This window comes from Coptis chinensis, chromosome 5 (assembly GCF_015680905.1).
Source record: "Coptis chinensis isolate HL-2020 chromosome 5, ASM1568090v1, whole genome shotgun sequence".
NCBI classification, from domain to species: Eukaryota; Viridiplantae; Streptophyta; class Magnoliopsida; order Ranunculales; family Ranunculaceae; genus Coptis; species Coptis chinensis.
The window spans coordinates 71,378,850-71,394,500 of NC_141460.1; the positions used below are offsets into that span (position 1 = coordinate 71,378,850).

At 45.4% G+C, this 15,651-nt stretch overlaps 2 protein-coding genes across 2 annotated transcripts; one reads left to right on the forward strand and one right to left on the reverse strand.

Annotated features, from left to right (window-relative positions):
• Positions 1–11,132: 11,132 nt before the first annotated feature.
• LOC147498704 (major strawberry allergen Fra a 1-3-like) lies at positions 11,133–12,579 on the forward strand. The gene is made up of 2 exons (XM_086560626.1): positions 11,133–11,579; positions 12,114–12,579. The coding sequence occupies exons 1-2, from the start codon at positions 11,399–11,401 to the stop codon at positions 12,395–12,397; spliced, it is 465 nt and encodes a 154-aa protein (XP_086416752.1). The 5' UTR covers positions 11,133–11,398; the 3' UTR covers positions 12,398–12,579.
• Positions 12,580–12,920: 341 nt separating this feature from the next.
• Positions 12,921–14,484, reverse strand: LOC147498705 (GDSL esterase/lipase At3g48460-like). The gene is made up of 2 exons (XM_086560625.1): positions 13,747–14,484; positions 12,921–13,628 (listed from the first exon to the last, which is right to left on the reverse strand). Exons 1-2 carry the CDS (start codon positions 14,407–14,409, stop codon positions 13,119–13,121), a joined length of 1,173 nt encoding a protein of 390 aa, XP_086416751.1. The 5' UTR covers positions 14,410–14,484; the 3' UTR covers positions 12,921–13,118.
• Between the last annotated feature and the right edge of the window lie 1,167 nt (positions 14,485–15,651).

Here is a 15,651-nt window from a genome sequence, read left to right on the forward strand (position 1 = left end):
CAACGTCAGAAACGAGCCCACCAGCTATACAATGGCCAAAGACTTGGTGGCCGAGGTCAGAACCAACGCACCAAAGCAGGACGCTGGGGGCTCCAACAAGAACTTCCTCTCACCAGCCCAGATCCCGACCTCCGCTAAGGCAGCAGTTGTCACATCGTCACAAATCCTTGAGGTCGCCCCAGTAGAGATCGCCACTCCGCATACTGACCGGTCTTCTGCGAAGAAACCATTCCCATTTTCGTTGTCATAGCCACCCGAAGTCACTTCCGACTTCTGTTATCGTAACCCGCGTAAGATGCTACAGACACTCACCAAACCAGCACAACATCTACAAAGTGTAATCCTCCAGAGAGCACTCAAACAGCATAAGGCTCAACACCGACCGAAGAAAGGCAGCAAGTGAATCTGGGAACAGAAGACGACCCTAAACTCGTCTATGTCGGGGCTAACCTCGACCCCACACTTAAAGCCCATCTTGTAAACTTTTTGTCCATGAATAAAGATGTGTTCGCTTGGTCGTATATCAATGTACCTGGTATAGATCCTAGCGTTGCATGCCATAGGTTAAACGTCAACCCTGGTGCCAAACCAGTTTGACAACGGCCCAGAAGATTGTCACTACGTTTTCAAAAAGCAGTAAACGACGAGGTCGACAAACTCAAGCAAGTCGGCTTCATACGGAAGGTCGATTACCCAGATTGGGTAGCAAACATCGTGGCAGTTCCGAAGAAGAACGGTACAGTCCGCCTGTGCGTCGACTTCACCAACGTCAACCAAGAAACACCTAAAGACAGCTTCCCACTACCTAGAATCGACCGACTAGTCGATCAGACTTGTGGGCACGAGCTGTTATCATTCATGGATGCATACAGTGGGTACAACCAAATACCACTCGCTGAGGAAGATCAGGAGAAGACCTCATTCATCACTGAGCAAGGAGTTTATTGCTACAAACGTTCTCCGCTCGGACTCAAGAACGCCGGGCGAATCTATCAACGACCGGGTAAATGGACATGTTCCAGGACATGTTAGGCGACACCATGGAGGTCTACATAGACGACATGGTCGTCAAAAGCAAAAAAGCAGGTGACCACCTCACTCACCTTGAGCAAGCGTTCTCCAGATTACTTAACCGAATGAAGTCAACTTCGAGAAAAATGCCTCTTTGGAGCGTCCTCCGAAAAATTCTTAGGGTATCAGGTCTCACAGCGAGGTATCGAAGCAAATCCAGACCAAATTCGGGCGTTCTTCAACATGCCCGACCCACAAACAAAGAAACAGATACAAAACTGCGGGCATGCATGGTCACCGCACTCAACCGATTCATATCGAGCGTCGGACAAGTGCGAGCCGTTTCTACAGATCCTAAAAAAAGGCGAGCAGTTCTCATGGAACGATTAATGTCACCAAGCATTCTCCACTCTCAAGGAATACCTCACAACACCTCCCGTCTTAGCAAAACCAACAGACGGAGAAACACTGGGGCTCTATCTGGCAGTATCAGACTTCGCCATCAGTTCGGTTCTCTTCAAAGAGGAAAACAATTCAGAAAAGCTGATCTACTTCACAAGTAAGACGCTCACTCCAGCCGAGAAGAATTATTCCCACGTAGAAAGAGCAGTGCTTGCTTTATTATACTCGGCAAGGAAATTCAGACCTTATTTCCAAGCTCATCCAATCAGAGTGCTTAGCGACCTTCCATTGAAGTGGATCCTTCACAAAGAGAATAAGACTACTAGGATAGCGATATGGGCCGAAGAGCTGGGTGAGCACCACATGGACTTCGTCCCCCGCACGTCGTAGAAGGGCCAGGTCGTCGCAGATTTCCTAGCAGATTTTCCAGTCGACGACCCCAATTGGGAGCCAGAAGCAGAGGTCGCACCCATAAAAGCAAACATAAAAATAGTCTGGTCCCTCTACGTTGATGGTTCCAGTAATTCAAGAGGCAGTGGTATCGGAATCGTTTTAGTATCCCCCGAGGGAACTATGATGGAAAAGGCAGTTCGCATAGACTTCGCAACCTCCAATAACGAAGCGGAGTACGAGGCATTAATAATGGGGTTGCGTGCGGCAATCCAGCTCGGTGTAAAGGAGCTCCAAATCTTTAGTGACTCGCAACTGGTTGTTCGCCAGATCGCAAAAGAGTACACTACCAACGAAGGTAACCTTTCTAAATACTTTCAAGTTGTTAATGATTTACTTCCTTCTTTCAGCAGAGCTACAGTACACCATTTTTTGCGTGACGAGAACCGTCACGCAGATAGCTTAGCGTACCTAGCCACTCAGACACCGAACTGTGCCCCTAGACAATTGACCATTGAAGTGGTCGACCGACCAGCTTACCAAGCGGACCATGTTCTAGCAATCAGTGACCTGTGCCCACTCTCTGGAGATCAGGTGAGTCAAACATGGATGCAGCCTATTATACAATACATCCAGCACGATAAACTCCCAGATGAGCGTGCCAGGGCCACGAAGATTCCGCACCAGGCACGTAGCTATTGTTTGGTTAATGACAGGTTATTTCGCAAATCTGCTGGGGGACCTCATCTGAGATGCATCAGCCCAGAGCAAGGTCAGTTAATTTTCGCTGAGATTCATGAAGGAGAGTGTGGAAACCATGTTGGAGGTCGCTCATTAGCCCATAAAGCGATCTCCCAAGGATACTTCTGGCCCCGTATGCAGATCGATGCCAAAACGTATGTCCTCAAGTATGTCAAATGTCAAACATTTGGGCATAACATCATTCGACCCCAAAATTACCGATCAACATCGCGAGCCCTTGCCGCGTTCCACATGTGGGGGGTATGGACATTATGGGACCATTCATCCCTCGAAGAGCACCGCTTCCGCTTTGTCTTGGCTGCCCCACAGATTACTTCACTAAATTGGTCGGCAGTTCCGTTGGCACACGCCAAAGAGTCACATGTCGAATTTCATTTGGACTCATATCATCACCAGATTTGGCTTACCACACACGCTAGTGATGGAAAATGGTTCCCAGTTCAAGGGCAAAACAGTTAGAGAGTTCCTAGCCAAGTGGAAGATCGTTTATGCATTCTCCACTCCCAAGATGCGGCTCAAAGCAATGGACGGTGGAGGCCGACAATAAAGCCATTTTAGAAAACTTGAAGAAAAAGATCGAAAAGAACAAGAGCCAATGGCCAAACCCAACTCGAGAACATACTATGGGCTCACCGCACCACAGTTCGTTCAAAGACAGGCGAATCACCATTCTCCTTATGTTATGGCACGTGGTTCGCCATCATCCCCACCGAAATGACAATCATGACAACTTGATCCGAACTTGTCGAAACAGTCATAATGACTCGATTAGCTTCGAGAGGTCGATCTGGCTGGAAGAAGCGGCCAGCGACCTAGCGACTATCGAGTAGCATCTTACCAACGGATCCTAAAGCGGTCCTACAACAAACGAGTACATCCTCGATCTTTTCAACCTGGAGATCTAGTCTTGAAAAAAACTCAAGATGATTCTAAACTAACACCAACGTGGGAAGGCCCCTACATAGTGGAACGCGTCGTAGGCAATGGAGCGTACTGGATTAAAACCCAAGAGGGGAAGTCATTGCCACGGCCTTGGAACACGTACTTGTTAAAGAAGTTTTACCATTAGTTTCATAATGTTTTGTAATTTAGGTTTCCATTTGCTACAAATTCAAGTGTAAGATACTCAAGATTGTTATTATAATCTAGGGTATTTACTCGCATCTCCAAGCCATGCCACTCGCACCGCGAGCACCATCAGCACATACGCTCTCAAGCGAGTAGAACGCTCTCAGGAGGTTACAGGCTCATAGCCTCTCCGAGTCTCGCTAGTTGAGGACCTATACTCTTAGGATCAACTCAGCAAGAACGCTCTCAGGAGCAGCACACCCTCAGGGGCTACATACGCTCTCAAGCGAGCAGAACGTTCTCAGGAGCTTACAGGCTCATAGCCTCTCCGAGTCTCGCTAGTTGAGGACCTATACTCCTAGGATCAACTCAGCAAGAACACTCTCAGGAGCAGCACGCCCTCAGGAGCTACATACGCTCTCAAGCGAGCAGAACGCTCTCAGGAGCTTACAGGCTCATTGCCTCTCCGAGTCTCGCTAGTTGAGGACCTATACTCCTAGGATCAACTTCGGCCGAGAACGCCTCAGAGCAGCACGCCCCGGGGGGCTACACACACGCCTCAAAGCGAACGCCTCGAGCTTATAGGCTCCTAGCCTCTCCGAGTCTCGCTAGTTGAGGACCTATACTCCTAGGATCAGCTCCGCGAGAACGCTCTCAATGAGCAACACGCCCTCAGAAGTTTGTAGGGTCACCCCCTAAGTCTAAACTAATCGGACACTTACATCTCCCAGATCGCTCTCCCGAGCAATACTACACAAACATAACGCTTTATGAGAGCACATCTCATAAACAAGCCCAATAATCAGAGTAATAGCTACAAGCAGTCAAGCAAAAGATAACATTAAGCATACATTTACCATGAAGCTACACGACCAGTTTCAGATAATCAGTTCTAACCCACTGATCTGCTGGGTTTACCCAAAAAATCCAGATCGGACCGGTGAACAAAAGGAGAAAAATTAACGAACTGCCACTTTCGTGGACACCAGTTCTCTGTATCAACAAAGGCAAACTGCTCATGCAAGCCTGAAAACACAGCTCTAATGTTTAACCCTCGTAGGGGCAAGGAACAGACATAATCACCACAAGATGAACCAAGTTTCTTACCAAGACAAAGAAGAGAAATCACCATCACGGAGCCGCGACCACATGCTTGTCCTGAGGAGCAGTGCTAGTCGAAGGAACGTGCCTCGCAGCCCGCAAAACAACGCGCATACCCGTCCCTTGAGCCCCGTCTGCCTTTTTTAGCTGACAATACTTCTCGTCTAGCTTGGCATACTCGCTACAGGCCGTGGTATACACACTTTGAGCTTTGCAAGCAACCCCCTGACATCGCTTAGCGTACTCAGTGACTTCCGCTACTTCCATTTGCAGCTCGACCATTCGCGACCGGTTTAAGCGTTCTCATCGAAGAAAGACGGTGCCAGCGCCATCATCGCCTCCAGCTTCCTCTTATCAACCCCCGAGGCAGCTTGCAAGCATCCCAGCTCGACTCGGGAGTTGACGTCGATATCGACCGCGTTACCTGGCGTTCTTGACTTATCATACCCAGCCAGAAACTACAAGGACAAAGTCATAATCAGAATCACTTAAGAAACAAAGCGGCAAAGCTGACAGATAAACACTCACCAAACAACTAGTCATATCCATGGTCCCCAGCAACGTCTCCATATCTTCATCCTCGACTTCAGCTTTGTCCCCGTCTAACACGATCCCCTTCGCCCGTAGACTAGTCGCTATGGGTGCCGAGTGGAAGCCGCAATCGAACGCTTTTAAAGACGCTTCTTCCCGTTCTCCCCATAGTAGTAGAATTCGCCCCCCACGCCCCGTCCCGACCGCGAGGGAGAACTCTCACTAGCGATGTGACGACCTTTGCCCCGTGTCGCCGCTTCTATCGGCAACCGATGGGAGCCTTCCGCCACGCTGGCGAATTTAACAATAATGCCGCCACCGAGCGACGATCGATCCCTTTGATCGCTTGCTCTTCTTGCCCCTTAAGTTCTGACTTTCCTTTTGCCACGGTCCCCATGCACATGAGGATGGAACTCCATCTCCTTCATGAGCAAAGGGGAACTCTCTTTTACACTCCCTTCTCTCCTGACGTATGGAAAGCACCGAGCCATAAGCGAAGCTGAACACAGAAAACAAAAGAAAGCTGGTTAGAGCGGCCAGTAACCTTTACATTCATGATCTAAAAAGAAGAAAAGAGAAACGTACCTGAGCAGACGGCAAAGGAACGCGAAACAAAAGCAAGAGGGAAGAGAAGCAGCCGCAGCAGGAAGAACAAGAAGAGCAAATGTCCTTGCTCTCCCAAGACCAGTCATATTTATACCCACGAAACGTCTCTTCCCAAGGCACATCATTATGGCATCGAGACACCAAACGCTAGCCAACCTGGCAGCCATCATTTCATATCTCCCGACCGCCCACATTTCGACACGTGCCACGCATGCACTATAGCTCAGGCCGCTCCAGAATACAGAACGCCCTGGCGTCCTCATAGAGACGAGCGACTTGCACCATTTAGATCGCGACAGCATGCATATGCTGACAAATGCAAACATTCTTATCATACACAAGACTAAGTGTAGAAAGCAAAGGCAACAAGATTCACATTCATAAAAGAAGCAACCTGACGACAGCAGGGACGCCCCAGTTCACAGACTAACCATGCTGCTGAGAATACTCAGAAAATCCAGCACAGTTAGTCACTAGTTATCATAGTCAATGGAAAAGCAGAAAAACGAGCGGCCCAGGTCAACCCAGGAAACCAACTCTATTGTTTATGGCCAGAGGCCTATTACAAACACAAACAACAAAACTTCCTAGACAATATCATCAAGATCCTCTCCAAGAGCGACATTCAACACGGAGGCAGAGTTCGGATCACCAGAAGACGCCACAACTGCCTCAACAAAGCCCACGCTTGAGCTCGCCCGGACCCCGCCGCCGCTTTCACTCACCACACCAGGGGGAAGGCCGCGACCGTAGGAACGATTGCCCGGCATCTTCGTGCAGCGATTCGCTTCGAAGTTCTCCCCGGTTCGGCGTTCCCGCCCTCCTCCCAGCAGTCGCCCGGCTTTTTCTCCAGTTCCTCCACCTCAGTACGGATGGTGAGATAGGCCTCTTTCGCCTGCAGGGTGGAAGTCTTGCATCGTTCAACATAGGTGTTCACCGCAACTAGCTGGCCCCTCAACGCCTCCACCTCATGCTTCAACCCGATCGACTCATTCACTACAGAGGTCTTCTCGAGTCGTGGCAAAGGCTGGGGCCTCGGCCAAGATCCAGCTTCGCTTTCTCGGCTGTTGCCGCGCAGATTCGGGCAAATTCGTCCCTCAGCGACTCAACCTCCGTCTTCTCCGGTCGGGCCGATTCAGCGCGGCCGTCTTCAACTTCGGTACCTGTACCCGAATCAATCAAGACAACTTCGCCTGACATATCACGTTATTATCAAACAACAGCATGTAACGTGATAACACAGTCAAGTAGAGTGCGAAGGTGACTTACCAGACACATCGCCTTATCCATCCCCCTCAGATTCGACTCCAGCTCCTTGGCATCTAGGTCCTTCCTATCACCGTCCAGGGTCATCCCCTCCAGCAAGCAAGCAGCTATGGGTGCGGACTTGTAGTAGCCGCAGTCCCGACCTCCTCACATAGCTTCTTCCCGGTCACCTCATCTACGTGACATCAGTTGCGCTCCAAATTCGTCTTTTCCAATCCGGAGTGCCCCCTTACCGTTTCCCTCGCGACCAACCTTTCCGCTTCATCTTGCGGAGGGATCTCCAACAACCCCCGGTTGAAGCGACCTCGGGGCGTCCTCACCTAGAGGCCGGAAGTCGCATCGATCGATCTAAGCCCTCGAAGTTGCGAGCCGCCTTCCCCGATTAAGCCAAGACTTCACCACCTGTGGCGCCCTCGACACCCTCGTAACCTTTGCCGGTCGAGACTCCGGGACTTCGAAGAGAACGTCCTCCACATCGAACGGAGCGTCCTCTCAGCCCCTCCCCGCTCCAGACCCAGAGGCCCCAGCAGTTCCAGCGGGTCGCTTCACCCCGGCACGACCTCGATGCCTGTCTTCCCTCGTAACCAAGTCACTCCTACGCCTCTCCATTACAGGTTTCTTCGACGTCTTCCCACTCACTTTCTTCCGAGCTCTGGCCTTTTGCACTTGCCTTTTCTCTTTAATTGCGGGTCCCCCGCGCTCTTCAAAGAAATGAGCAATAAGCAACTTCCGGTAGCTTTGCTTGTTTCTCAACTCGCGTCAGCCTAGCGAACTTCTCGATCACCTGTTGGCTCGACCCCCTTTTCAAGTGAATATCTGCATAGGCAACAAGATAACAGTTTCAGTATAAGTTCAACCAAAGCAAATTTGATATCATCAGATAACGCACTGGTACCCACCAGCTGAAGTCGCATATTTTATTGTCCACACTGAACCCGCTAGCACAGTAGCTTCCTACAAGGAGCAGCGGTCGTTTGTCCCACAACTCGTTACTCTTACCATCCGGCGCCGACAACAGAACCCGAAGTTTGCAAGCTAAAGTTCAAAGAACCTAGATCGCTTTACGAGGTAGTGCTCGATAACATCAGCGACCTCGATTCGGTACTCACCGCTGGCGTTCAATAGGTCAAAAACCTTGAACAATCGCCACGTGTTACCCACAAACTGCACAGGCGCTTTGCTACAGCGGTTCAGGAACTCACAAACCAGCTTGGAGAATGGTATAGTCATGGACGCCCTCAGCTGCCCCTCACAGATGATCACCCCATGATTTGGTGGGGTGTACCCATCGCTATAAACCAGAGCGTTCTGATCAGGCTCATGGATCTCCAGACCGCTTACGGTTATCCCATATTTCTCTCTCAGATATGGGAACGCCCTCAAAGCATGTCCGTCCCGCGACTCGGCAGATCAAGAAGAAGGCGACCCCTCACAAAATACACCTAAAGTGCTAGCTTCAGCAGCTACAGACGCAGATCGAGCCGCATCTTCCTCACTACTAGCCCTCTCAACCGCCTCATCTTCATCATCACCCTCAACCACCCCACACACAGACTCATCTTTCTCATCATCTTCGTCATCCCAGCCAAGAGAAACTTCACGGACCTCATTAGATCGAGTGTCATCGGAGTCAGACATTTTTCTTCTAACCCTAACAGGTCTAGCTACTAAGTAACTAACAGGGTATCCTAACAACTCTATAATAGAGGCTAAGCACAAAACAAGAAGCAGAGGTTCAACAATGGTAGAGAACTAACCTGAAGGATGATGCAGTAATGAAGTAGTGTCTACCAGACGAAGCAACCAAATGAAGTTTCAAAAGAGCCAGTGAAATTTTTGAACAACCGCCCCTCCAGTTTCCAAGGCATCATGATTACACCCCTACTAGCCGCCTACCGACTTCCAACCAACTCGCCCCGCTTTTTTCACATCCCTAAAAATGGGGCAAAGACGCGTTTTTCTCTGAATCGCCAGATCCTGCCACGCGTCTTTGAACACGCCACAAACGCTTGCACCCACCACCACATGGTTAACACGAGCCGCTCCTCACAGATAGTTGGAAATTTCCACCTCTAGCATGCTCCACGCGCGCGATCGATCTCTCTCAACAGGTCGTTTTCACAACCTACTGAGAGGGGGCTGTGTAGGGGAGTGATATTCTCTATCCAGCACGCGCACAACATGGTGGAAATGACACATCGACCTGTGGATCCAGGTCGCACCCATGAGCTAACAGAACGATACTAACAGGTCGCAGTATCATGCGAACTACGCTAGGAAAGTGACTCAGATACCCCTTCTAGAAGCAATCATGACTAAAGGTGTACTTGCACATATCTTGGCCGTCAGCCACTGGTCACGGCCGCAAACTACTTATACAGACTGACACTCCACATCATTACAGCAGACCTATGAGGACAGTTCTCACATGTTACCCTGATCTCCACCCCTCGTTTGAGATATCCTTTACACGTGGTGGGCAAGGATACACTCTCAAGATCTATAAATACCTCTCTAATGAACTACGCCAGACCTGATTCTACTCTCCCCACAAAAACCCAGAGTAAGATATGTAGGCAGTTCGCTCTCAAGACGAACTCGGTCCATCCAAAAACCTATTCCAGTCCCCCACCGACTCTTTGTAAGGGAAAGCTAAATCACACCTTTATAGGGATGATGATGAAGATGATAAGATCAGGTGAGGTATTCTAAAATACTTTTTTGCATCATGCCCAGAAAATAATCCCCACAACTGATGCTGAAATTATTCATTATTAAACACAAGAAAAGTCCCCTAATATATGCAAAGTAATGATTTTTTTTATGAATAAATGTCATTTTTCCACTGTCACACTGTATATATATCTGAAAGTATGAGTAATCAATTTCTATTTTATTTTTCTAGTCTTGTTTACTTTAAGGAGTATATGAATGAAGTCATGAACCAAACAAATTATTCATAATTTGGCATTTTGTGCTAAGAATTTTCATAGCCAACCATTTTGGACTATTGACTTGGGAGTGTCTGTTTGTTCATTGCTAGGGCGTCTATATTTCCACACTTTCATCTTAATAATTCATTGTAAAAGAGCTTTTTACATCTACTTTACTAGTAAGTGTTCCTCTTTTTTGGACTAACGTGATTTGTAAAATTAGATTATGCTTATATTGCACATCCTAGATAGACAGGAAGACTTGGCCGTGAAGAATATGAAGGGTTCACCACCTGGTGGTCCTACACTATCCTAGGTAAGAAATCAGTTGGACAATCTGAATAATTTGCATTATCAGAAGTCTGTTCTTGTCAAACTAGACGGCTAATCGGTTTAGAAACAATGTGCTCCAATTATTGTTCTGTAACTAGCATCTATAACTTTGCTTAATATGGGCACTGAAAATGGCTTTCTTCTTTGCTATTTTAGCCTCTTATTAATTCCTTGGACTAGAAATCATTTTAGAGGATGTATTTTTGCACTCCACACTGTCGTAAACTCGTAATGCGATGATATTTTGTATTGTCCAATATAATTATAATTATGTCAAGATATATAGTGCTGTGCGTCTTTCATTACAAATAATGTGTTGTATGATGCTCAAGAGTAATGCTATCGATGAGTGTCTGAAGCTAAGTCTAAAGCAGTTTTACACTAGCAAGTAGCGATTTTGCGTTTTTGTGTGCCTCCTTTTAAAGATCTAATTTTTAGGGAGGTTTGTAAGGTTTATCCTTTGCAATAAAAACCCGGTGGGGTCTGCCTTAACCCCATAACTTTTTTTTTTAAAAAAACAAACAAACAAACAAACAAGTAGCTAAGCTGTAGCTGTGTAGCAACTATGTACATGGCAGAGCTAATACTTTCGTTACAGAGCTCTATTAATAAAAACTTTGTTAAATATCAAAACAAAGATTAAATTTGTAAACCTATATTCTTAAATTTTTTATATCATTCTATCATTAATCTATATAATATATGCGAATATTCATCAATAAAAAGATTATCCTGAGACGTGGAAATTCAATGTGTGCAAAGTTGTCTTATTCCAGTACCGACTCCCTTCCTTCTATCTAAAACAGTGTGCTTAGTCAATGAAAATGTGTCATTGTGTCTTCAAAAGTCACCATTAAAGTCTCTTTGCACTCAAATCAAAGTACCTAAATGCATCTATAAATAATACCCCTCTGCCTCTCATGGTATTCAGCACTCAGACATCTTCCAACTAAAATTTATCCATCTTTTCTTCTTTCTCTTTCATATATTTCAACATGGGTGTCACTGGTTACAGCTTTGAGATTGTGTCTTCAGTTCCTGCTGATAAGCTATTCAAGGCCACAGTCTATGACATGCATGAGTTAGCTCCCAAAGTCATGCCTGAAGTTGTGAAGAGTGCAGCTATTCATGGAGATGGAGGAGTTGGAACCTTCAAGGAATTCCACTTCACTGAAGGTCTATTTTGTGACTACTTGATGAATATTTCCCCTCTCGATCTTACAGTTATTTATAAACTAATCTATATTAAATGTTAATGATTAGTAATGTAAAGAGCCCCTACTGCGTCAGGGTAACTGATCGAGAAAATACATAGAAGTCTCCAGAGACCCCAAGATAGCAAGATCGAGGTTGTTGCTTACATGTAACTAAGGCATAACACGGATTCTACCAAATCTCTATGACCATCAAATATATGACGATCCACACATGAGATCTGATAGTTTTTTGGTCTGGTCGACCTTTTACGAATCCGCAACTACTGCTACTGATTTTAAAGGATTCACAGTTATATATGTAAACTGTGGAGATTATACTCAATGATGGAGTTGAAATACACCTAAAAGCAGCATAAGGATATATAAGTCTCTTAGTAGTTATTTAAGAACCAGTTACACAGTTTAGTCGAAATAAAATTTAAACCTTTAGGAATATCTGCATACAGTCTTAACTTAACCAACATATGCTGACCATTTTTGCTTGTGTATACAGTTATTCCCTACAACTACGTGAAGGAGCGCATCGAGTCCTTGGACAAACACAACTTTGTTTGCAGTTACAGTTTGGTTGAAGGCGGTCAACTAGGAACCAAAGTGAAAGGATGTAATTACACAGTTAAAATAGAACCATCCGCAACTGGAAGTGTGTTAAAAGTGTCAGTTGAAATTGAAACCGTTGACGGTGTGGAGTTCACAGCTGAAGAACTCAAGAAGGAAAAAGAAGGAACTGTTGGAACTTACAAGGCAATTGAGGCATACCTTCAAGCAAACGCCTAATCTATATATGTTCTTAAGTTGCTCAATGTTTGCTTTTTCTCTATCCTAGGCACTATGCCTTTGGATTCCTAATAAACCTAGTTTTGGATTTGAGTGCTATGATATGCGGAAAAAGAAAGAATCCAGTGTTGTTTGACTTGCTTCTAAATGAATAAAGAAGAGTGGTTTGTCCTTTTTAAGTACATGATCTTTTCACTAAGCTTATGTGCTTAGTTGCTTACTTTGTGATTACATATTAATATAAATTCTAACTATTGAGGTGACTTTGTTGCGAAAAAGAACGATGGTGCAATTTTATAAGGTGTGTGTTTAGGATTAACTACTTCCAGCACACTCAAGCACAATTCATTTCTCCTGGACTTGGATAAATGTTGAGTTTGAGTCTGAATTAGGTAGTCAGACTCAGCTCTGCACCTGAATACATTCTAGAAACGCATAGAAACATAGTAAGAGAAGAATTTCCCTTGCTACGTACATAATGGAAGTTACTTGCTGGTCTGACAGTGGTGTGTATGGACTAATGTTCTAAAACTGGTGTTGTATTGCCTTATTTCAAAACGAACAAAAGAAAAATGCACTGCTGATATCCTACTTTGAACATGTTCTGTACTATCTGAAGTTCTTCCAATATATCCGAATTGCTAGTATAGCTAATGTACCGTGAAATCTTTAGGAATGTTCGAGTGGCATTCGTATTGAATCTCATTTCAGGACGATTGAGTCACACCCCTCGGCTTCTGCTACTGAGCAGGAAATTGAATGGAGGATGCATATATCCACCGCGGAGGAGCAAATCAGCAACTACCTTGTACATTCCTTCCGTGAGGTGAACTCCATCCCAGTTGATAAACTTGGCAGGATTAGGACAAGCTATAGATGCTGCTTGTGAGCCGCATGTGGAAAATATATCGAAGTTTAAGGGCGGACCACCAGTTCCACAACAGGCCATAAATGGTTTAGTGAACCCATACTTGTGTGTATTCTTCATGATCGTCTGATACGCATTCCAGTAATCAGCGTAAGAGATGATAGCATGCGGGTAGCGTCGCCTTAGATATTTCAGCCTGACTTGCAGTAGGGAATTGTGGTGGTAGGATTGATTGTTTGCACTAGCAACACACCCAATCTCGTCTCTGTCATCAGGGGCAGCCAGCGTCAACGCCAGTGGTAGGCATCCAGTCGGCGGTGCACCTTGCACGACAATGTACTTGGCTCCCATATCCAGCAATTCCTGTCAGCCAATGTGGACATGCCTTAGACCAAGTAGCTTGTGCTAATATTGTATCTATGTACATGCAACTTAATGTAGTATTGACCAAGAGCTAAACAGGGAAATATCAAGTAGTTACCTGTAAAAATAATGTAACGCTATCCATTGTGAGCTTTTGAATCAAGGCGTTAGAAACAGTGGATCCAAGATTGTATGCAATATCGTTCGCTCCTATCTCCCCAATCCAGAAAAGCGAATCGCTCATTAAGGCTTTGCAGTTACGCAATTTTGTCCCTCGACAAACCTGACTGTTAAAGAACTTCTTGAACCAGGCAAGTTCAGTTAGAATGGACTGAGGGGTTCTATTAAGTGTGAGATTATTCCGAACAAAGAAACTGTGATTGATTGCTGTTGCTCCAGCTACAGCAAAGTTTACACCATGGACTTTATTGGCCTTGAGATTAAGGTAGGGTGGTAAATATGGTAGGGAAAGAGCTTCAGCTACAAAGTCAATAACAAGCCTACCATCGGAATAACGATTCGTAGGTTGATGAAAGAAGGTCATACCATAGGGAGGTTTTGAAACATGCATGAAACCATTTGGTCCTGTGTCTGATTTTGTGTTTCCTGTATCTGTATAGGAGTCACCGAAGGCGAAGATCTTCGTGAAATGACCTGCTTGAGTTGCTCTACTTGCATTAACAGTAGTACTAGAAGATGAGGACGTTGATGCATATGAAGCGAAGAATATAGCAAGGGTAAGCAAGGTAGCTTGGTAAGAAAATGAAGAGAAGGAGGCCATATTTTGGATCTTTAAAACTCAATGCTTGATTTCCCAGTAGATTAGACTATCAGAGTTTGGAATGTTATATATGCCCCAGTTTCTTTACAAATGCCCCAGTTTCTTTACAACGTGTCAAATTTACTGGCAGCTAATATGGATGAGAATGCATGCATTTAATTCGTTGGCATATATTTCCCATTTTCCCCTGAAAAATGTTGCAAAAAGTTTATAAGTTTGGTTTTTAGGGTCAGTTTGTGCATTAAATTTAAAAGTTGTGGAGGTGATTATGATGTGCAACTGGAGATTAATATCCACCCTCTCGGCAAAGTTTGTTGATTTGCTCCTATAGTTAGAGGGATGGTAGTAGTTGGTTGATTGTCGGTTGAGAAAAGTTGCAAATGTTAAATGCAGCAGTAAGCACTCTTCAACCGACATAAAAGAAAAGCATGGATGGTTCTTGAAAGCAATTATCCGACGATTACTCCATATTGGTATCATGGTAACCACTACCCATTCCAAATGAGAAAATTTGTGTTCTCACACTCTCAGGCAACAAGTCAATTGGTGAGGTTTTTCCTTGCGGATGGAAGTTAAGGTGGGAAAGTTAGGGCCATTTGTTTTTGCCTCTTATAATACCTTGAGGTCTTATAACCTCTTATAAGATGTGGCCCAGTGATTTTTGATATTTTTTTGGTTTGTTTTTTGCCTTTTATAAGAGGCATTCTACTAGAAATATCTTATAAGAGGCTCCAATTCTATAAGTACCAAAATTGGATCTACTTCAATTCTATAAGTCTTATAATTTGTAAAATAACTCAAACACCCCCGTCCATATACCCCTAATCTCATTTATCTCTTCTTTCATTTTCATTATCTTCTTCTCCAAATAACTCAATTGCCCTAGCCACCATCGGCTACCACCAAACTATTAAAACCACCACCACCACTGCCACCATTACCACCATCATCATCACCACCACTACTACCACCACCACTGCCGCCACTACCACCACCACCACTACCACCACCACCATCATCACCTCCACCACCACTATCACCGTACTATTAAGACTATCATCACCACCACTATCGTGCTATTAAAACCACCACAACCACCATCACTACCATCGTGTTATTAAGATCAATATCATCACCTCCACTACCACTACCATCGTGTTATTAAGACCAATATCATCACCTCCACTACCACTACCATCACCACCACTACCATCATACTATTAAGACTATCACCACCACCAC